Consider the following 17,106-nt stretch of genomic DNA (forward strand, 5'->3'; position numbering starts at 1 on the left):
AGTGTGTAGGAAATTTTATAAACAACATGGTCTTCTTATTTCTACTGGTTTCAAAACGAAAATCTTGGATTTGCCTATAAAATCAAGTCGACTAATGGAAAGTGAAACAGAAAGTACCCATGATTTAAAAGGCTAATTCTAGCGAAAGGCTTATAGTTATATAACTGATGTGACCGAGCTCTCCCAACCTTTTTTCCCATTTTATTTTATTTGGTTTCTGGTATTACTAAGTTAAACCTGTCCTCGGCACTTGAAAAATATTCTAAAGCATAATATCATATATATATACACAAAATTGATCTGATGCCTATACCAAGTTCTATATAACAAGTTCAACTTCAATAAATATAGCACATATTATTTCAAACATGTTACATAGCATGAGATAATAGAACACAAACAGCGGCACATTCTTTTGCTTATAGTCCTTTCCTAGGCAAATCAGGCTAAACAGGTTTCAAGCATGTCTCATACCTCTGATAAGCGCCTCCACACTGCTGGGCGATCTCTTGATATAAGGAGAGCACGAGATGACAAGTAATCAAAGGAAGGGGAACACAAGTCATTTGGACCAATGGTATCTATAACTTTTTGAGTGTTCCCAGAATCAATGGTGAGAGACTGCAACCCATCATCCCTCATGGCATCAAATACAAATAGCCCCAACCCACAGGCACCCATTATAAGGTTTGAATTTCCCCAAACTTGTGTTATTGCTGTGTGGTGGAAGTGTGCATTGGATTCTGGGAAATCATAAGTGCTGTATAGCCTTTGTTTGCGCAATGAGTACTGTTGCACCTGTGAAGAAGACTGCTTTCCCCCTACTGACCTTAAACTAGAGCAGCCAAGGAAGATAGAATCTCCTCGAGAGAAAACTGACTGTACACTGACACCAAGTTTTGGTATCTTAAGACCTACCCCAGATGGGTGGCGAAAGTCCAAAATATTGATAGAATCCATGGTGCAGAATACACCATCATTTCCTTCTGCTTCCGCTGAACTTACTCTGCATTCCACATCAATTATTTCAGAGCAGGTACAAGAAATTTGGTAACATCTTTAAAAAAGTATTTGATTACTACAACAAGAACATTTCAAATCCCATGTATATTTACAGGCGGGTAGCCTTAGAACATGCTATATATCAAAAATCATTTTCCTAAGAGAAGCAAGCAATATCAGAAGCAGAAAATGATCATTTCACAATGATACTAAGATTTTGGAGGAAACAAATTCACCAAACTCTATTAATCATGAAAAAAATAAATAAAGCTAAACTCTATTTGGGGTAAACAAATTCACCAAACTAAAGTGCTAAAGCAAGAAAATATGGTGAACCAGCCAACAAGAAGAGTACTAGAACAAAAGGCAAATAGTGAAAAAAAAAGCAAAATGAAAATGCAGGCACTCACCTTTGACGAACCCCACCACCCAATTCAGCATCAGTATTGTTCACATGAAGAGCAGAAACTTTTCGACCAGACAAAGACACAGATACTAGTGCTTGAGGACTGAGAGAATTCACATCCCACACTGAAATTGTCTCTGCTTCAGCAACAACTACTTTTCCTCTGTTTCTCCACTGCACTGGGCTTGAATAGTCCATTGTCAACACAGGCTTCTGCACATCCCATTTCATAATTTGCTCCCCATCACGAATATCAAAAATTCTCACACCCTTCTGACAGCTGGCAGTTGAGATTATGAGAGGTCCACAGGGTCTATACCACCATTGCCGAGTTTCCGGGGCCAGAATACTATGAACAGAAGTTCTTCTATGTACAAAGTTATTGGATAAGGGACCAAGTACTGTTCTGGAAGAAATTGTACCTTCCTCAATTTGGAAAGCTCGCACATCTTTGGTGTAGAAATCCCAGGAGCAAAATCCTGAATCCATGGCATTCCCAGCAGATGCAGCCACAACATATCTTCCCGAGCAGCCATCCGCACCAGGAGCACGAATTATCCAACAATCCCTCCATATACCAGATGAGACTCCAGATGGAGGCTTGTACTCAGCCTTCTCCTGAAACCAAGATGGACCATCAGTGGACAAAACAAATCTAAAAACGCAGTGCTAGTTTTTGGGTTGATATCTATTAATGCAACAAGCAATTCATACCACCATTAAAACATGTAATATAGTTCATTGATTTAAACATACTTCCAGTTTAGCAAAAAGAGAGATAATTATATAGAGTAAAAATCATTAAATTAAGAATCGAACAGAACAATCCATCCAAAGCACATCATTGACATAATGCAAGTAGAAGTGATCTAAAGTATTTGTACTACTATTTTTCATTAAAAATGGACAAAATCATTTCAGGGGAAAAGAGATTGGCAAATTAAATATCACAATACATAACTACATAAACACTTGATAGGAATGCACCGCCAATTAGATAACTAGAGTGCATACCTCAGAATTAGCAATATCATAAAATGAGCAACAACCATCTATATGGGTGAGTAGCACTGCCTCCCCCTCAGAGACAAACCATCCTCCTGTTGAGGTCTTACAGCCAATTTCATTCAGCTGATCAATGCAAGTATCTTCTATCTCCTCACCAATTATTGCATTCTCTATATTCTCCTGATCATCAAACTCATCAAGTCTCTCATCAGTTGTGAGCTTGAGCTCAAAATCACGCTTATCATTGAAAATATTTGAAGAATCTTGAGCTCCTGTAGAGGCAGCGCCATCCATTTCTTGAACTTCACAATATTCTAAACCAGCTTGCTGGTCCCTCGTGGTGACTTTAGCTTGCTCGGTATTCAAGGAAGCCAAGAACTCAACTGCTATTGGGTTCTCATCAATAGGGCTAAACAATTTCCCCTCCACCTTTGATTCACAATTAGATCCTACAACATGTGGGTCATGAATTTGAGTACCACCTGATGTTACTTTCAAAGTCGTCCGATTTCTGAGCAACTTATGATGAGGAAAGAGTCTAGCTTCCAGTTCCTCACAATTCAACCCTTTAACCGAACTTTTAGCACTATCCCCTTCCACACTCTTTCCCTTCTCAACCACCCCATCCTCACGCTCACCATTTCCTTTCAACACCCCAACTTTCCCATCTGAATCGCCTCCAACAATAACCATCGCCTTCTCAATCCCTGAAATCTTGCTCTGAATATCTGAAAGTATCACCTTTGATGTGTCGGGGTTATTCATATCTAACATCTCCTTTGTTCTCTTAATATCCGACGCAATCCTCTTCACTTTCCCTTCCAAAAACGCAAGCTTTTCATGAAGTTTGCTCGGATACTTGTTACTGACCTGACCACCCAACCCATCTTCAACTAAGCCCTTCTCATTCTTCGAATCATTCAAAGACTTCTCAAAACCATTTCCAACCTTCACAACTTCCTCATTCGACTTGAAAACCTTATCAACCCCAACACTAACACCAAGTCCAACTTTTTCATCAAAATTCATCGAATCTGAGCTTAAATTAAGCTTCCCGTTACAATTTTCCAAAACCCTAATCCCATTCAATTTCTTCCCACTTTCCACTCCTCCCATTTTAAATTTTTCACAAAGCCCACTCTTTTTTTCCAATTCCACACTTTCTATGCAATCCCTAGAAGCCCTAGTCCGAGTTGCACTCAAATCCCTAGACCCCTTTTTCTGCCTAGTACCACCCACAGGATTCGAAACCCTACGATCTGAGAAAACCCTAATGGGATCAGAAGGACTAGAGCTCCTACCTCTAGGGGCAGATGACGTGGACCACCGGACACGCGAATCGGCGCCGTCGTTGGAGAGAGACATGGACACGGTCTTGTCGACGCGAGGAACTGGGCGGAGAGTGGGCTTTTGGGACCGAGAAGTAAGGGTGGTGGGCCTGGGGTTCTCTTTGCCGGAGGCAGATTTCTGTAAAGTAGGGTTTTTGGGTTTGGTGGCGGAGATTGGGGTTAAGGTTTTTGCGGCGGGTTTGGTTGCGCCGCCTCCGACGCCGTGGTCTTTGAGGCGGCGAGTTGATGAGGCGGACATTAATTTAGTACTGCTAGTAGTATAAGTATAAGTTAATGAATTTGTTTGTAATGTATGTTGGTGAAACTGAAAAGCTTTTATGGGTTTGAGTTTGAAGCTGTTTGTTTGAGTTTTGACTTTACAAATCTACAATGTTAATAATAAAATGAGAAAGAGAGAACTGAGAAGATTTGGGTGGGTTTTGGGCGGGAATTTATTTGGTTTTTGAGTTTTGAATTTTTTTGGAGGGCTGTGCCTGAGTGCTGTTTTTTTTTTTTTTTTTTGTGCCACGTTTGCCTCGGTCAGCCTTTGTTTCTTTCTTTTTCTTTATTACAGTATTATTATTTACCCTTTTCGGAGTTTTTTTTTTTTTTTTTTTTAATTTAAAGCATTGGCATCGTTTGGTACAAAAAAAATTTTCTTTTTTATGTACTTAATTTTTCAAAACAATTTATATTATATTATCTATTTTACATTATATTTTATTAAAATATTAATTTTTCTTAAATTTTTTTTTTAATTTTTTATCTTTCTTTACACACAAGTGCACAACAACCATCATTCACTTTTTTTCCTTCATCTTCAAAATACATAAAGAAAAAATAAAAAATTAAATGAATAGTATCAATAAAAATTTACACAATTACTGTAGCAACCATGTATTTTACAAAAACTTTACATAGCCTAATGTAGGTAAATTTTAGTCAAATTTTAGGTTTGGTTGACTAAAATGTGATTTTTTTTTTCTACTATACAAGCATTGATGCAAGTGCTCTAATAAAACTTATTTACTCATGATTCATGAAGATTATTATGATCATTTTATCTTTAAAACTTGGACACATGGAAGATATCCATAGTTCCATTCTAAAGATATTCCATATTTAGTATCGTAGTTTTTGGTAACTTTTATACTAAGGGTATGTTTGGTAGATTGTAATAGGCGCTGTAATGTAATAGTTATTCCTACGGTTTAGTTATTCTTTAGTTTGATTATGTTTTTATTACAAGGAATAATAATTCCTTATGAATAGCTATTCTTCAAAATGAGAAATAACTATTCTTTTTTAAAATGTTGTATTAGTTATTCCTTAGTAAGTGCAATAATTTCAAAACTTAATATATTTCCAAGTAAATAAACTGTCACGACCCAAATCCATGGAACATGAATTTAGATACATGACTAACTTGCTAATCTTACATGACTTATCAAGCATAATTAATCCAAAATAATTCAATACTCCAAAGAAATAGTACTTTTAAAAATCTCTTACAAAAAAAATCTAAACTCCACAAACGGAAAATTAATCTCCACCATAACAAAAACATGAATTACAAATTAAGGGTAACTAAAATCCTTTAAGGCTTCAAGTAATACTAACGTTGCCTAAAACTCCCACGCTCTACCTTGCACCTTACGAAGCAATCCAAAGGTTCTGTTCCTCCAACTAAACTTTAATCTGAAAATTGTAATTGATGAGATGAGCCACACATCCAGTAAGCAATTATACACAATATACAATAGAATAGAGTCAAGCAAAGCACGAGTTTGATTTCACAATTTCACTCAAAATATTCGATATAGTTTTCCAAACGTATAAAGAACCACTAAACACATGTATATAATCAAATCTTAAAGTTATTCGAAAACACATACAGATAATTGATCAGAGCACAGTGTCACATATACACATCACATATTCTCACATACAATCCTGTGAGCGGATACCAACATCTAACCCCTGTTGGTGAGGGATCAACACATATTCTCACATACAATCCTGTGAGCAGATTTACACACATATCTGATATATCTGATCAATTCTAAAAACATTTATTTTAAGTCACATATCACGAAGCAAAGTTTATACAAAATAAAATAATTTACTTGATATTAACAATTTATTTTCAAATACAGAGGCATATCAAAGATCACAATATTGAATAGAATATAAATCAAAGGATGCTTGACTCTCTTGGGAAACGAATAGCGACTGAGGAGTTTATGTAAATATATTACAATTCTTTAGTAAATATGAAAATTAAATTTGCTAAAAGAAAAATTTTAAATACCATTTGGAGAATAGGAATATAACCTTAAAATCACTTGGTTTTAACAACTTTAAAGAACAAACACCATTTTGGAAACTTACATTGAAACTCAATTATTTTCTAAAAAGAGTTTAGTTTAGAAATCATCTTTTAAATGAGATTCGGACATTCAAAACATTAATTAAAATTCGAAATTTCTCTTTTAATGATATAAAAATGCTTTCAATAAACTTTAGGAAACTTTAACTCAAAAAAATGACTTTTGAAAAACCTTGACATCTAAGAACCTAAATGACAAAACTTGTGCATATTTTGCATAATTACTTACCTCTCTTGCTAATACTTCTGAACACAGTTGAACACTTTAATCTTCCGTAAGCTCTAAACAAAAGAATGCTTTAATCAGTAAGCATGAAATCTAATCCTTTCCTACTATCCTACAGAAATCAGGTATGAAAACTACTTTCATATATACCATTAAATTAAGCAATTTATTATTCCTTATCAACGTCCCACCGCAACAATATATCCCCAAAACTAATCTGTACTAAAGGAGTTCAAACAAATCTTTATAACCACAATTGATATTCTAGGCCAATTATGCTTCCTTGCATTGGTTCAAATCTCGTATTACCATTAGAGAAGCAGTAGCCGAAATATTCTAGACCTTAGATTTAACATTACCATTGAAAGCGTAAGGATATAGAGCCACCTTTAAAATTAAAAGTTATAATCTTGAAGTCTGTAGGCAACTTAATGAGATCATGTACTGACTATTAAAGATTTAATCATATATATATATATATATATATATCATGCTTTGTTAGACCCAAGGCCCTCGATTTCAACAGGTAACCAATATTAAATACAAAACTACCATAAACTTAGGAGTATAACAATCGGATCTCTTCGTGAATAACGCCTAAATATATAACCTTCATTCATGAATACATGGTGTGGCAAGCTTTGGATTTAATATATCTATCCTAATGAAAACGTAAAAAGCCATCTACATGAATTGAGATTTAAAACCATGACTTTTGTTCTTGAATACAAACCGTAGGCAACTAACTTAGTAATGTAAATCGTATACTAGGAAAATACCCCATTTAACAATCTACACACCACTAACATTTCCATGATAAAATTCTAAATCTTTAATTCTTTGTTTCTAACAGTGAGAAAATCATACCTGGAACAATTGGTTGCCTCTTCAAATGTATCTCTTCTAAACTCCAAGGAAAAACCTCTTAGCCTCTTTGATAAAACCCTAGCCTCCTTAGTGATGAAACCCTTCTTATCCCAAAACCCTAATTATTTTTTCCTCCAACTTATATTTTAACACAAAAGAGATGTGGGCTTGGTGGGGTAGTGGGCTGGATTTTAAAACCCACTTGAACTTATCACTTTATTTTGCAAGGAGTCCATAAAACATCTTCCTCTTTTCCTTTTTATTTATTTATTTTAATTGCCCCACTAAATCGTATACACTAAAACTTTAATTTTCTCATCTATTTGTAGCACCACAAAATTGTCGACTCCCATCTTACTGTGCACACACATATGGTACCTCAACTCTATATTAAAATTGACAAGGTACAATGATAATCATAAAATCAAAATTTGGGGTATTACACTCTTCCCCCCTTAACATAAGTTTAGTCCTCTAAACTTGACATACCTTAGTCCTTGAACATAGAGAGATACTAGTCGGAAACCCGTGCAACGCACGGGAACTTACCTATTTATAATAGACTAAAATAATTTTATAAAATTTTAAATTGATTATGAAACTATACTATTACGTGAATTGTTCCTATCTTTTTGAGTTACAATTTGATGAATAAGCCAAATTTAGATATTGAAAAAAAAAATAACTAAAAAGTTCTGATGTTAAAACGTTCGAAAGGGGAAAAAAAATTAGAAAATTTACTGGCACTACCTAGAAATTATTGAAATAAAACAAAATATATATGACTACCAAATAGAGAAATATAAGAGAAAGATAGATTACCTTCAAGAGAATAATTCATAGTTATAACAGTTGAAATTTGCTAAACTGTTTCAAATATTGCAAAAAATTGAACCCAAAAATTTAGGTGGTCAAACTTTCAAAATACAATAAAATTAAAAATTAAAACATTCAGAACTTACAAATTAAAAAAAAAAAAAAAAAAAAAATTATTATTATTATTGTGAGACAATTTCAGTAAGGATGGAAAGCTTTTCTAAGTTTTTTTTATCCAATTCTTCCTAATTGATGAAAAATTTGGTTCAAACATTGTCGAACACATTGAAGGTGAAAATAATATAGGCTTCCAACATAATCTTTAATTAATAAACAAAGAGCATGACACCATAAGAGAAAACATAAGATAACATATAGTGCATATACCTTACTCCACAGCTATGAGAAAATATTCACACAAAAGGAATTGAAAACTTGTACATACGTCTCCATAAGGTAAAACTTAAGGTTATATAATCTAAAATAATATAGAATATAGCATCTTTGAATCACACAAAAAGTTAGCAAACTTACTACAATACTTGTAGTTATACTATATATTGTAAAATACTACTCCATACAAAACAAAAGCAAAAAAAACTAATTCACAAAAAAGAGAAAAAGTAATAGCAAGCGTACCAAAGAAATTGAAGCTTAGGGTTTTCTCTCTTAGTGGAGACGAACAGAGGAGATTGCTTTAGGGTTTTCAAAGATTTTGTCTTATATATATATATATAAGAGACTCCTGTTAGGACTCTCTCACTATTTAGTTTTAAAAATTAAAATTTTTTTAAATATATTGTAAAATACTACTCCATACAAAACAAAAGCAAAAAAAACTAATTCACAAAAAAGAGAAAAAGTAATAGCAAGCGTACCAAAGAAATTGAAGCTTAGGGTTTTCTCTCTTAGTGGAGACGAACAGAGGAGATTGCTTTAGGGTTTTCAAAGATTTTGTCTTATATATATATATATATATATATATATATATATATATAAGAGACTCCTGTTAGGACTCTCTCACTATTTAGTTTTAAAAATTAAAATTTTTTTAAATTAAAATGATGATGTGGAAAATTGTGGGAGTTTCAAAGGTTTCGGTTTTATATATATATATAGATTAGTCAACCAATTAGCATCACTAAAACTCAATACTGTCCATAACATGTATGAATGGCAATCTAAAAAAAAAAAAAAATCTTCCTTCTTAACTTGAGTTGACGGTAACCTGATTTAAGGACAATCTTGGGTAATCGATATTTATTCCTCACAGTCATCCTATTCCATAACCTATTGTCAATGCATAATATCCTTTCCATAAGAAAATACATTATTGATTACAACCCTTATCTAGAACTCAAAAAATATCATGATAACCAATCTACATTATGTAATATCAAAGTCTCAAATCTTAAAGAGAAAAAGTCAGCCATTACTTCCTTGTCTACTATCATAACCATACAATACTTACATAAACTCAACAACCATTTTTTTTTTTTTTTTATAAGAGAAAAAATAAATAAATAAGGAGATGGTACCTGACTTAGTTTCCTCATCACTTTGCCCAGTAATAGCAAACACCCGTCCTTGGATTTTTGGCCTTTGATTCACATCATTAGGCTTAACCATCGGCTCACTCTTCAAAGCTGGGCAATCTTTGATACGATGACCCATTTTTCCACACTTAAAACATGCCCCACTTTCACGATAGCAAACACCGTTATGCTTTCTACCACACTTTGAACAATTCTCTATTACTTATTGCACCACCTTAGGCTCTAGTTCTATTGTCGTCTTCTTTTTGAATGGTTTGTCATTTTCATTTTCTTTTTGAGATTCTTCAGGCTTGGATCTCTTTTTATTTTGATCTCGAATTCTCTGACAGTCTTCACATTCCTTTTCAACAACTTTTGCAGTTTCTACTACCTCGGAATAAGCCTTCAATCGTAATCTCATGTGGGCTCAGAGACACTACCCCACAAAGTGGGCCCTAATGAGGACGTTAGGGATTTAAGTGGTGGAGATTGTGATACCCCAATTTGATTGATTGTGTGATGTGTGTGGGTGTGTGATGAGTCCCACATCGGGTATTTACTGGGTTGAACTGGGCTTTAATAACAACTGCAATGAGCCTCAATTGTGATTAGTCCTTTTGAGGTTAGCGTAGATGTGGCTAGCGTTTTTCCTTGGGTCGTTACATATGGTATCAGAGCCGGCCCGGTAATCCTATGTGGGCTCAGAGACACTACCCCACAAAGTGGGCCCTAACGAGAACGTTAGGGATTTAAGTGGGGGAGATTGTGATGCCCCAATTTGATTGATTGTGTGATGTGTGTGGGTGTGTGATGAGTCTCACATCGGGTATTTACTAGGTAGATCTGGGCTTTATTAACAACTACAAGGAGCCTTAATTGTGACTAGTCCTTTTGAGGTATAGCGCAGATGTGGCTAGCACTTTTCCTTAGGTCGTTATATAAACTTTTCATATACATCTAATAATTATAAAAATAAAAAATCATAAAAAATAATACATATCTCTTATAAATTTAAAAATAACAATTTTTAAGGAAATATAATTGTATGAGTAAGAAATTTCCTAAAATAAATATTAAGTTTCATTCTAATGTTATAACTTACAACCAAACTAATGAATAAGTTTAGTTATTACATTACAACACATTTTATTCCTAGTAATAAAGATTACAATTCCTATCATAATTCCCATTCAGTGTACCAAACGTATCCTAAATGTATGACAAAAATTTAAAAGTTATTATTTCTAACAACAAAAAAACTTATTATAATTTTTTATATATATAAACTAAGACAAAACACTTAAGGATAAATTTTTACTACATTACATTTGAAGAGGTGGGAACAAAATCTCGTTTTGGTAAATTTTTTTCTACATTTAGAAAACTAGATTCACATTTTATTGTGCAATCCAGCTTTATGAAAACAGCTCTTAGGTGTTTTCTTAAAACAAAAAACTAAATTGAGTAGTAATCTAATAATAATTATGAAAACTATGGGCCCACAACAAATTGTTGTATATATCAATTTAGAGTATCTCACATCAATGGATGCATAATAGAAAAAATGTGTAAAATTTACACAATTTTGCTTAAAAATGACCCACATCAGTCAATATATAATTATGTAAATTTACAAATTTTCTACAATAACAATGTAAATTTACACTGATACTATTCATTTTGCATTTAATTTTTTTATTCTTTCTTTACATATCTCCCAAGAAATAAAAGAAAATGGTGAATATTGGTTGTTGTATGTAAATAAAGATAAACAATTAAAAAATTCAAGAAAAATTGATATTTTAAATGTAGTGTAATATAGATAATCTAATGTAAGGTATTTTAAAAGTAAGTCTATAAATTAAAAAAAGTAGATTCTTAAGCTAAATAAGACATGAATTTTTACATAAGTTAATGTGAATGCTCTTAAATACATTAACAACACTTTTTCTCTCTTGTAGACTGAAGCAACAGCTAAGCTAAAGTCTCAACACTCACTTTCTCCATTTCATTTTAAAACCAACAAAGTCACATTATCTCTATTTTAGACAACATTCCATTAGATCATCATACTTACTAACTTGTAATTATTCTCTATATGTAACACTATTTGAGGAAGAGGTGGTAGGTGTAAGGTGAAAAACAACTTCAACAACACGCTTTGGCTTTTTAGATAGTGTCTATGTCACATAACAAGTTAGTAAGTATGATGATCTAATGGACACTATACCTTGACTTATGATCGTCTTTGTCTTTTAAAGATCTCAAAGCTTGTAGCCAAACTTTGCATTCTGAAACCCAAAAGTATGTAAGATATCACTTTATCATCAAACTTCCAACACTCTCTTAAGTAGTGTGAGACAATTACCCATTCTTTTTTATTAGAAACAAACACACACACAAGAGAGAATAAATATGTTATTGCTATTTAATACATGTAATTGATAAGTTTGATAAAATATATTTATTAATATCAATGCTCTCATATATATAGTATAACAAATCGATTCAAGCAATTGATATTGGTCAAGTAAAAAATCTAGAAATTATTATTTTTAACAACAAAAAAACTTATTATAATTATTTATATATATATATAAACTAAGAAAAAAGCTTAAGGATTTAGCTAAACAGACTTTTAGTAAAGTTTTTACTGCACTACATTTGGAGAGGTGAGAACAAAAAACCATCCCAATCAACAAATTTATATCCTAGCTATTCCACCTAATCAAAAACAACATAAGAGCATCTCCTGCAGCCTCCTTAAATTTTTGTACTATTTGAAAAGTGAACAGTGATATTTACCTTTTACTTACCTACTTTTTGAAATACACTTTTCAACATACTCTCTATCATTTCTCTATCTCATTTAAATATTATTTCTTCATTCTTTTTTTAATCTTTCTTTAATCTTTTTTTATTCATTTCCAACAACTATATTTTTCAAATTCCTAATAGCTATGTTTTTAAATTTCCCAATGGTAACGTTTTCAAATTTTCTAACAATTATATTTTCTCAATAGCCTTTTTTTTAAGGGCTATATTTTTCAAATGGTAATATTTCTCAATTATATAAAAATATTGTGACATAATATTTCACCCTTTTTCTTAATAATTTTTTTCCCTTTTTTTTTTTTTTTTTTATCATTCATACATTTCACTTTCTAGAATCATCTCTATCTTTTTTTTCTTTTTCTTTTTCCTTTTTGTTTTTTTTCCTCCACACACATACCCACTCTTCTCCTACGTATCTACTTTTTTGTTTCTTCTCCACACATGAATCCCATTCTTCGATTTCTCCTCCTCTTCTGTGCTTACCTTTTTGTTTTTATTTTCTTTCCTTTTCAGCTCACTTCACACACACATAACCGACCATGATCTTTTGACTTATCCTCTATGTTTGCATTTTTGTTTTTTATTTTCTTTCTTCTTCATCTCACTTCACTCACACAGACAGTCGGTAGAGAGAGTTGGCCTTCCTCTATCTTTGTTTTCTGATGAGAAGAGAGAGAGTTTTTTATGATGAGAAGTGAAAGAGAGAGCAAGGAAGAAAAAGAAACGGAGGAAAGAGAAAAAAAATTATTTTTTATTCAACCAAGTGATTATTTTAATAGATAAAAATTTTTGAAGGTGCTACAGTAAATGCTACAGTGTTCTCTATTTCAAGAGAGGTACTGTAGCAACTCCATTCCAAAATATAGAGATAGAGAAGTTGTTGGAGTGAATTTTTGGTGTGTTTGCTCTCCAAAATTGGCTTTAGAGAGCTTATTGGAGATGCTCTAAGTCAAGACACAGTTAACATTTAGGCAACTTTAGAGCTTGTTTTCAAGGTTTTTTTTTCCCCCAAAACTTAAAAGACTGTGGACCTTACATAGCGTATTATCGTTTGGTTTTTTTTTTTTTTTTTTTTTTTTTTTTTAATATTTTAGAAAACTAGATTTACATTTTATTGTGCAATCTAGCTTTATGAAAACGGCTCTTAGGTGCTTTCTTAAAACAAAAAACTAAATTGAGTGGTAATCTAGTAATAATTATGAAGACTGTGAGCCCACAACAAATTGTTGTATACATCAACTTAGAGCACTCACATCAATGGATGCATAATAGAAAAAAAAAAAGTGTAAAATTTGCACAATTTTGCCTAAAAATGACACACATCAATCAATATATAATTGTGTAAATTTACAAATTTTCTACAATAATAGTGTAAATTTACACTAATACTATTTATTTTGCATTTAGTTTTTTTATTCTTTCTTTACGTATCCCCTGAGAAATAAAAGAAAAGAGTGGATAGTAGTTGTTGTATGTTAATAAAGATAAACAATTTAAAAAATAAGAAAATTTGATATTTTAATGAAATGTAGTGTAATATAGATAATCTGATGTGGGGTATTTTAAAAAGTAAGTATGTAAAATAGAAAAAAGTAGATTCTTATGTTAAATAAGACCAAAAGTTTTACGCAAGTTAGCGTAAATGCTCTTAAATACATTAACAACACTTTCTCTCTCTTGTAGACTGAAGCAACAACTAAGCTAAAGTCTCGATGCCCACTCACCTTCTCCATTTCATTCTAAACCCAACAAAGTTACACTATCTCTGTTTTAGACAACATTCCATTAGATCATCATACTTATTCTCTATATGTGACACTATTTGTGGAAAAGGTGATAGGTGTGAGCTCAAAAACAACTTCAACAACATGCTTTGACTTTTCAGATTTCTTAACTATATTTCAAGTTTTCATTCTCATAAAAAACTATACCTTGATTTATGATCGTCTTTGTCTTTTAAAGACCTCAAAGCTTGTAGCCAAACTTTGTATTCTAAAGCCAAAAAGTATGCAAGATATCACTTTATCATCAAACTTCAACACTCTCTTAAGTAATGTGGGATAATTAATACATGTAACTGATAAGTTTGATAAAATATATTTATTAATATAGCAATGCTCTCATATATATATATATATATATATATTTATAGTGTAACAAATCGATTCAAGAAATTGATATTAGTCAAGTAATCAAATGTAAATGGTCATGGTTATGGTTAAATGTCACACATGTTCAACTGCACTTCAATCTGTTGAATGAGAAAGCTTAGTTTTGAAGCCAATATAGAATTCTCCAAATGAACAATAATGCCAACAAATACATGGCGAAAGCAAGTATGTTAGAATTCAGCAATAGGTGGCCAATATATAAACAAATATGTATTAACAAACTATTCGCCTGTTTCTCAAAAAAAAAAAAAACCTTCCAATAGGTGGCCAAAGAAAGCATGTTGAACTTCCAATATTGATCATATTCATTAATTTCATATAAAGAAAAATATTACATTTTCTTCTATTGTTTAAGTCTTAACCAAATACAAATTCATCAAATATTACATTAAGACCATAATATATTACTTTCAGTCCATCAAAAGTCAACAAAATATTAAGAAGCATTATCCATACATGTTTGCTTCCTACCCAAAGTCAATTTTCTAAAGCCTTAACAAAAACATTATTCACCCTCTAAGAAGCATTATCCATATATCATCTTGAACAATATTTGTTGATGTAACTGATCAGTTGGAACACCAAAAAATACTCTTATTTTTGTTGGATCATTAATCATGAATAACATAGCATCATGTTGGATGTTCTCGAGTACGCCCATCTTCACTAATTCTAAAAATATTTCATCTTTACAATAACAATATAGTCGTCCTCTCTCCATGATAGCAAGTCTCTCCTTAGCAATCTCATGTATTTGGTTCATAATAGCATGCCTATTGTAGACACTACATTTTGTACCCCTTACGACTCGAGCCCCTGTTCCCTAATGATGCTCAAACTCTAAGGCCCAAGACTTGTTTAAAGCCCAATCAAATATCAAATTGACTTGAGTAGTGTAAAAATGAAAAATATAACCTTTTAAATGAGCAAAAATCTATTTTTGTAAATAAAATAACCAAAGTGGCCTTGGGCCTGCGTACATGGACTGTGGCCTATGTACATGGACCAAAGCATGCGTATGCAGCTAGGGTTTCAAAAGTATAAGATAAAGTTTAGAAAAGCTCTTTGTGTGAGGTATTTTTTTAAACTTGTCTTTTTCCTTTCTTTTATTTTCTGTCTTTAAATCCTCCTGTTTGTTTTGTTTGTTGTTAGAATATGTTTTAACATGCTTTTCTAGGTTAGGTTTAAATTTTTGTATGTTTAAAATGCATGTTTGTTTGTTAGAATTAGGGTTTTATTTCATGCTCTGTTTTTTGCCTTGTTCGTTTCTGGGTTAGGGTCTTGAACAAGTCCCACGCACGCATGCTATGAGCATGCGTACACAGGCCTTTGGTTACGCATTCTAGCACTTGCCCAAAAACCCTAATCCAGATTTCTTGTTGTTTGGATCGTTTGTTTCACATGTTTTGTCTCATTTTAAAGCCTTTTTCATATGTTTATACGTATTTGTGCCTTTGTCTTGTATGTTTTTTTTTTTTGTCTTTAACATGTTTAAATTAGGGGTTTTATGTTTGTTTCTTGCTTTGATGTCAAGCCATTAATTCACATTTCCATGCATCAATGCTATAGGTGTTGTGTTGTTACAAGGTAAGTAAAGGGTTAGTCATGCATTAAAAATGTTCATGCATTTGTGTTATGGTTTATTTTGATGATATGATGGAGCATGCTTAGATGTATGCTAGGGTTTTCACATGCTAGATGAATGCTAGGTTTTTTTTTTTGTGTTTGGCTTTCTTTTGCTTTGTGGATGGATAAGAATGCTTGTTTAGAGATAAAGATGTCATGTTGTGTGTTAGATGCATGTTAGTGTGTGTGTGTGAGTCTAGGATATAAGTGTTGAGTTAGTTTTTAATAGGGTTAAGACATAAGACACAATGATGGGAGGCCAACCTTAGGGTTGGCGATCTTGGGTGCTTAACACCTTCCCAAGAGCGTACTTTAATTCTGAACCTATACTCTGGTAGTAAGATCAATGGTCCTTCCTCGAAAGGATGCTATATATATGGTTCTTGGACTATTACAAAAACTAGGTGGCCACTCCATCCACTATGTCCACACCCATCTTTAGCAATGTCATTTCTTTACCTTACACTTGCTACAACATTAAAAATGTCTATTTATTTATCAAGAGTTTCAACCATTTTAGTTGGTTTCTTTGCCCTTTTTTTATGACGTTTCACATGCGTACGAACGAGAGATGATTGGAGAATATAATTCATCATTTGATATGTTATACTTCAAAGTCGTCAACATTTTCTTTCAAGTTTACACTATCCTCTATTTCCTTTTTTCATTGATGAAATTTCTCATTTGCACTTATAGAACCTTCATCATTTGCCCTATCTTTATCATACAAATATAACAACTTCACATAATGTTGAATTTGAGTATATCGCCATTTCCCAGCATTTGGGTGTGCTTAAAGGAATACAATACACATTTATTAATATTATCATTATTATTATAACAAATAGCAATAAAATGTACTCACTTGTTCTAAAAATATATCCATGACGTTAAAAT

General features: G+C 32.3%; 1 protein-coding gene across 1 annotated transcript; it reads right to left on the minus strand.

Annotated features, from left to right (window-relative positions):
- Positions 1-337: 337 nt before the first annotated feature.
- Positions 338-4,132, minus strand: LOC126688595 (KIN14B-interacting protein At4g14310). The gene is made up of 3 exons (XM_050383350.1): positions 2,423-4,132; positions 1,413-2,026; positions 338-1,006 (listed from the first exon to the last, which is right to left on the minus strand). Exons 1-3 carry the CDS (start codon positions 4,001-4,003, stop codon positions 469-471), a joined length of 2,733 nt encoding a protein of 910 aa, XP_050239307.1. The 5' UTR covers positions 4,004-4,132; the 3' UTR covers positions 338-468.
- Positions 4,133-17,106: the final 12,974 nt, after the last annotated feature.

The sequence above is a fragment of the Quercus robur genome, chromosome 6 (assembly GCF_932294415.1).
Source record: "Quercus robur chromosome 6, dhQueRobu3.1, whole genome shotgun sequence".
Taxonomy (NCBI): Eukaryota; Viridiplantae; Streptophyta; class Magnoliopsida; order Fagales; family Fagaceae; genus Quercus; species Quercus robur.

Bases quoted from the DNA above. Each gene is read 5' to 3' on its own strand.
- LOC126688595 (XM_050383350.1), bottom strand. From the start codon at position 4,003: ATGTCCGCCTCATCAACTCGCCGCCTCAAAGACCACGGCGTCGGAGGC. The intron at 2,027-2,422 runs GTATGCACTCTA...TCTTGGTTTCAG, and splicing joins ATGATATTGCTAATTCTGAG to GAGAAGGCTGAGTACAAGCC. The intron at 1,007-1,412 runs GTGAGTGCCTGC...TGTGGAATGCAG, and splicing joins GGTGGTGGGGTTCGTCAAAG to AGTAAGTTCAGCGGAAGCAG.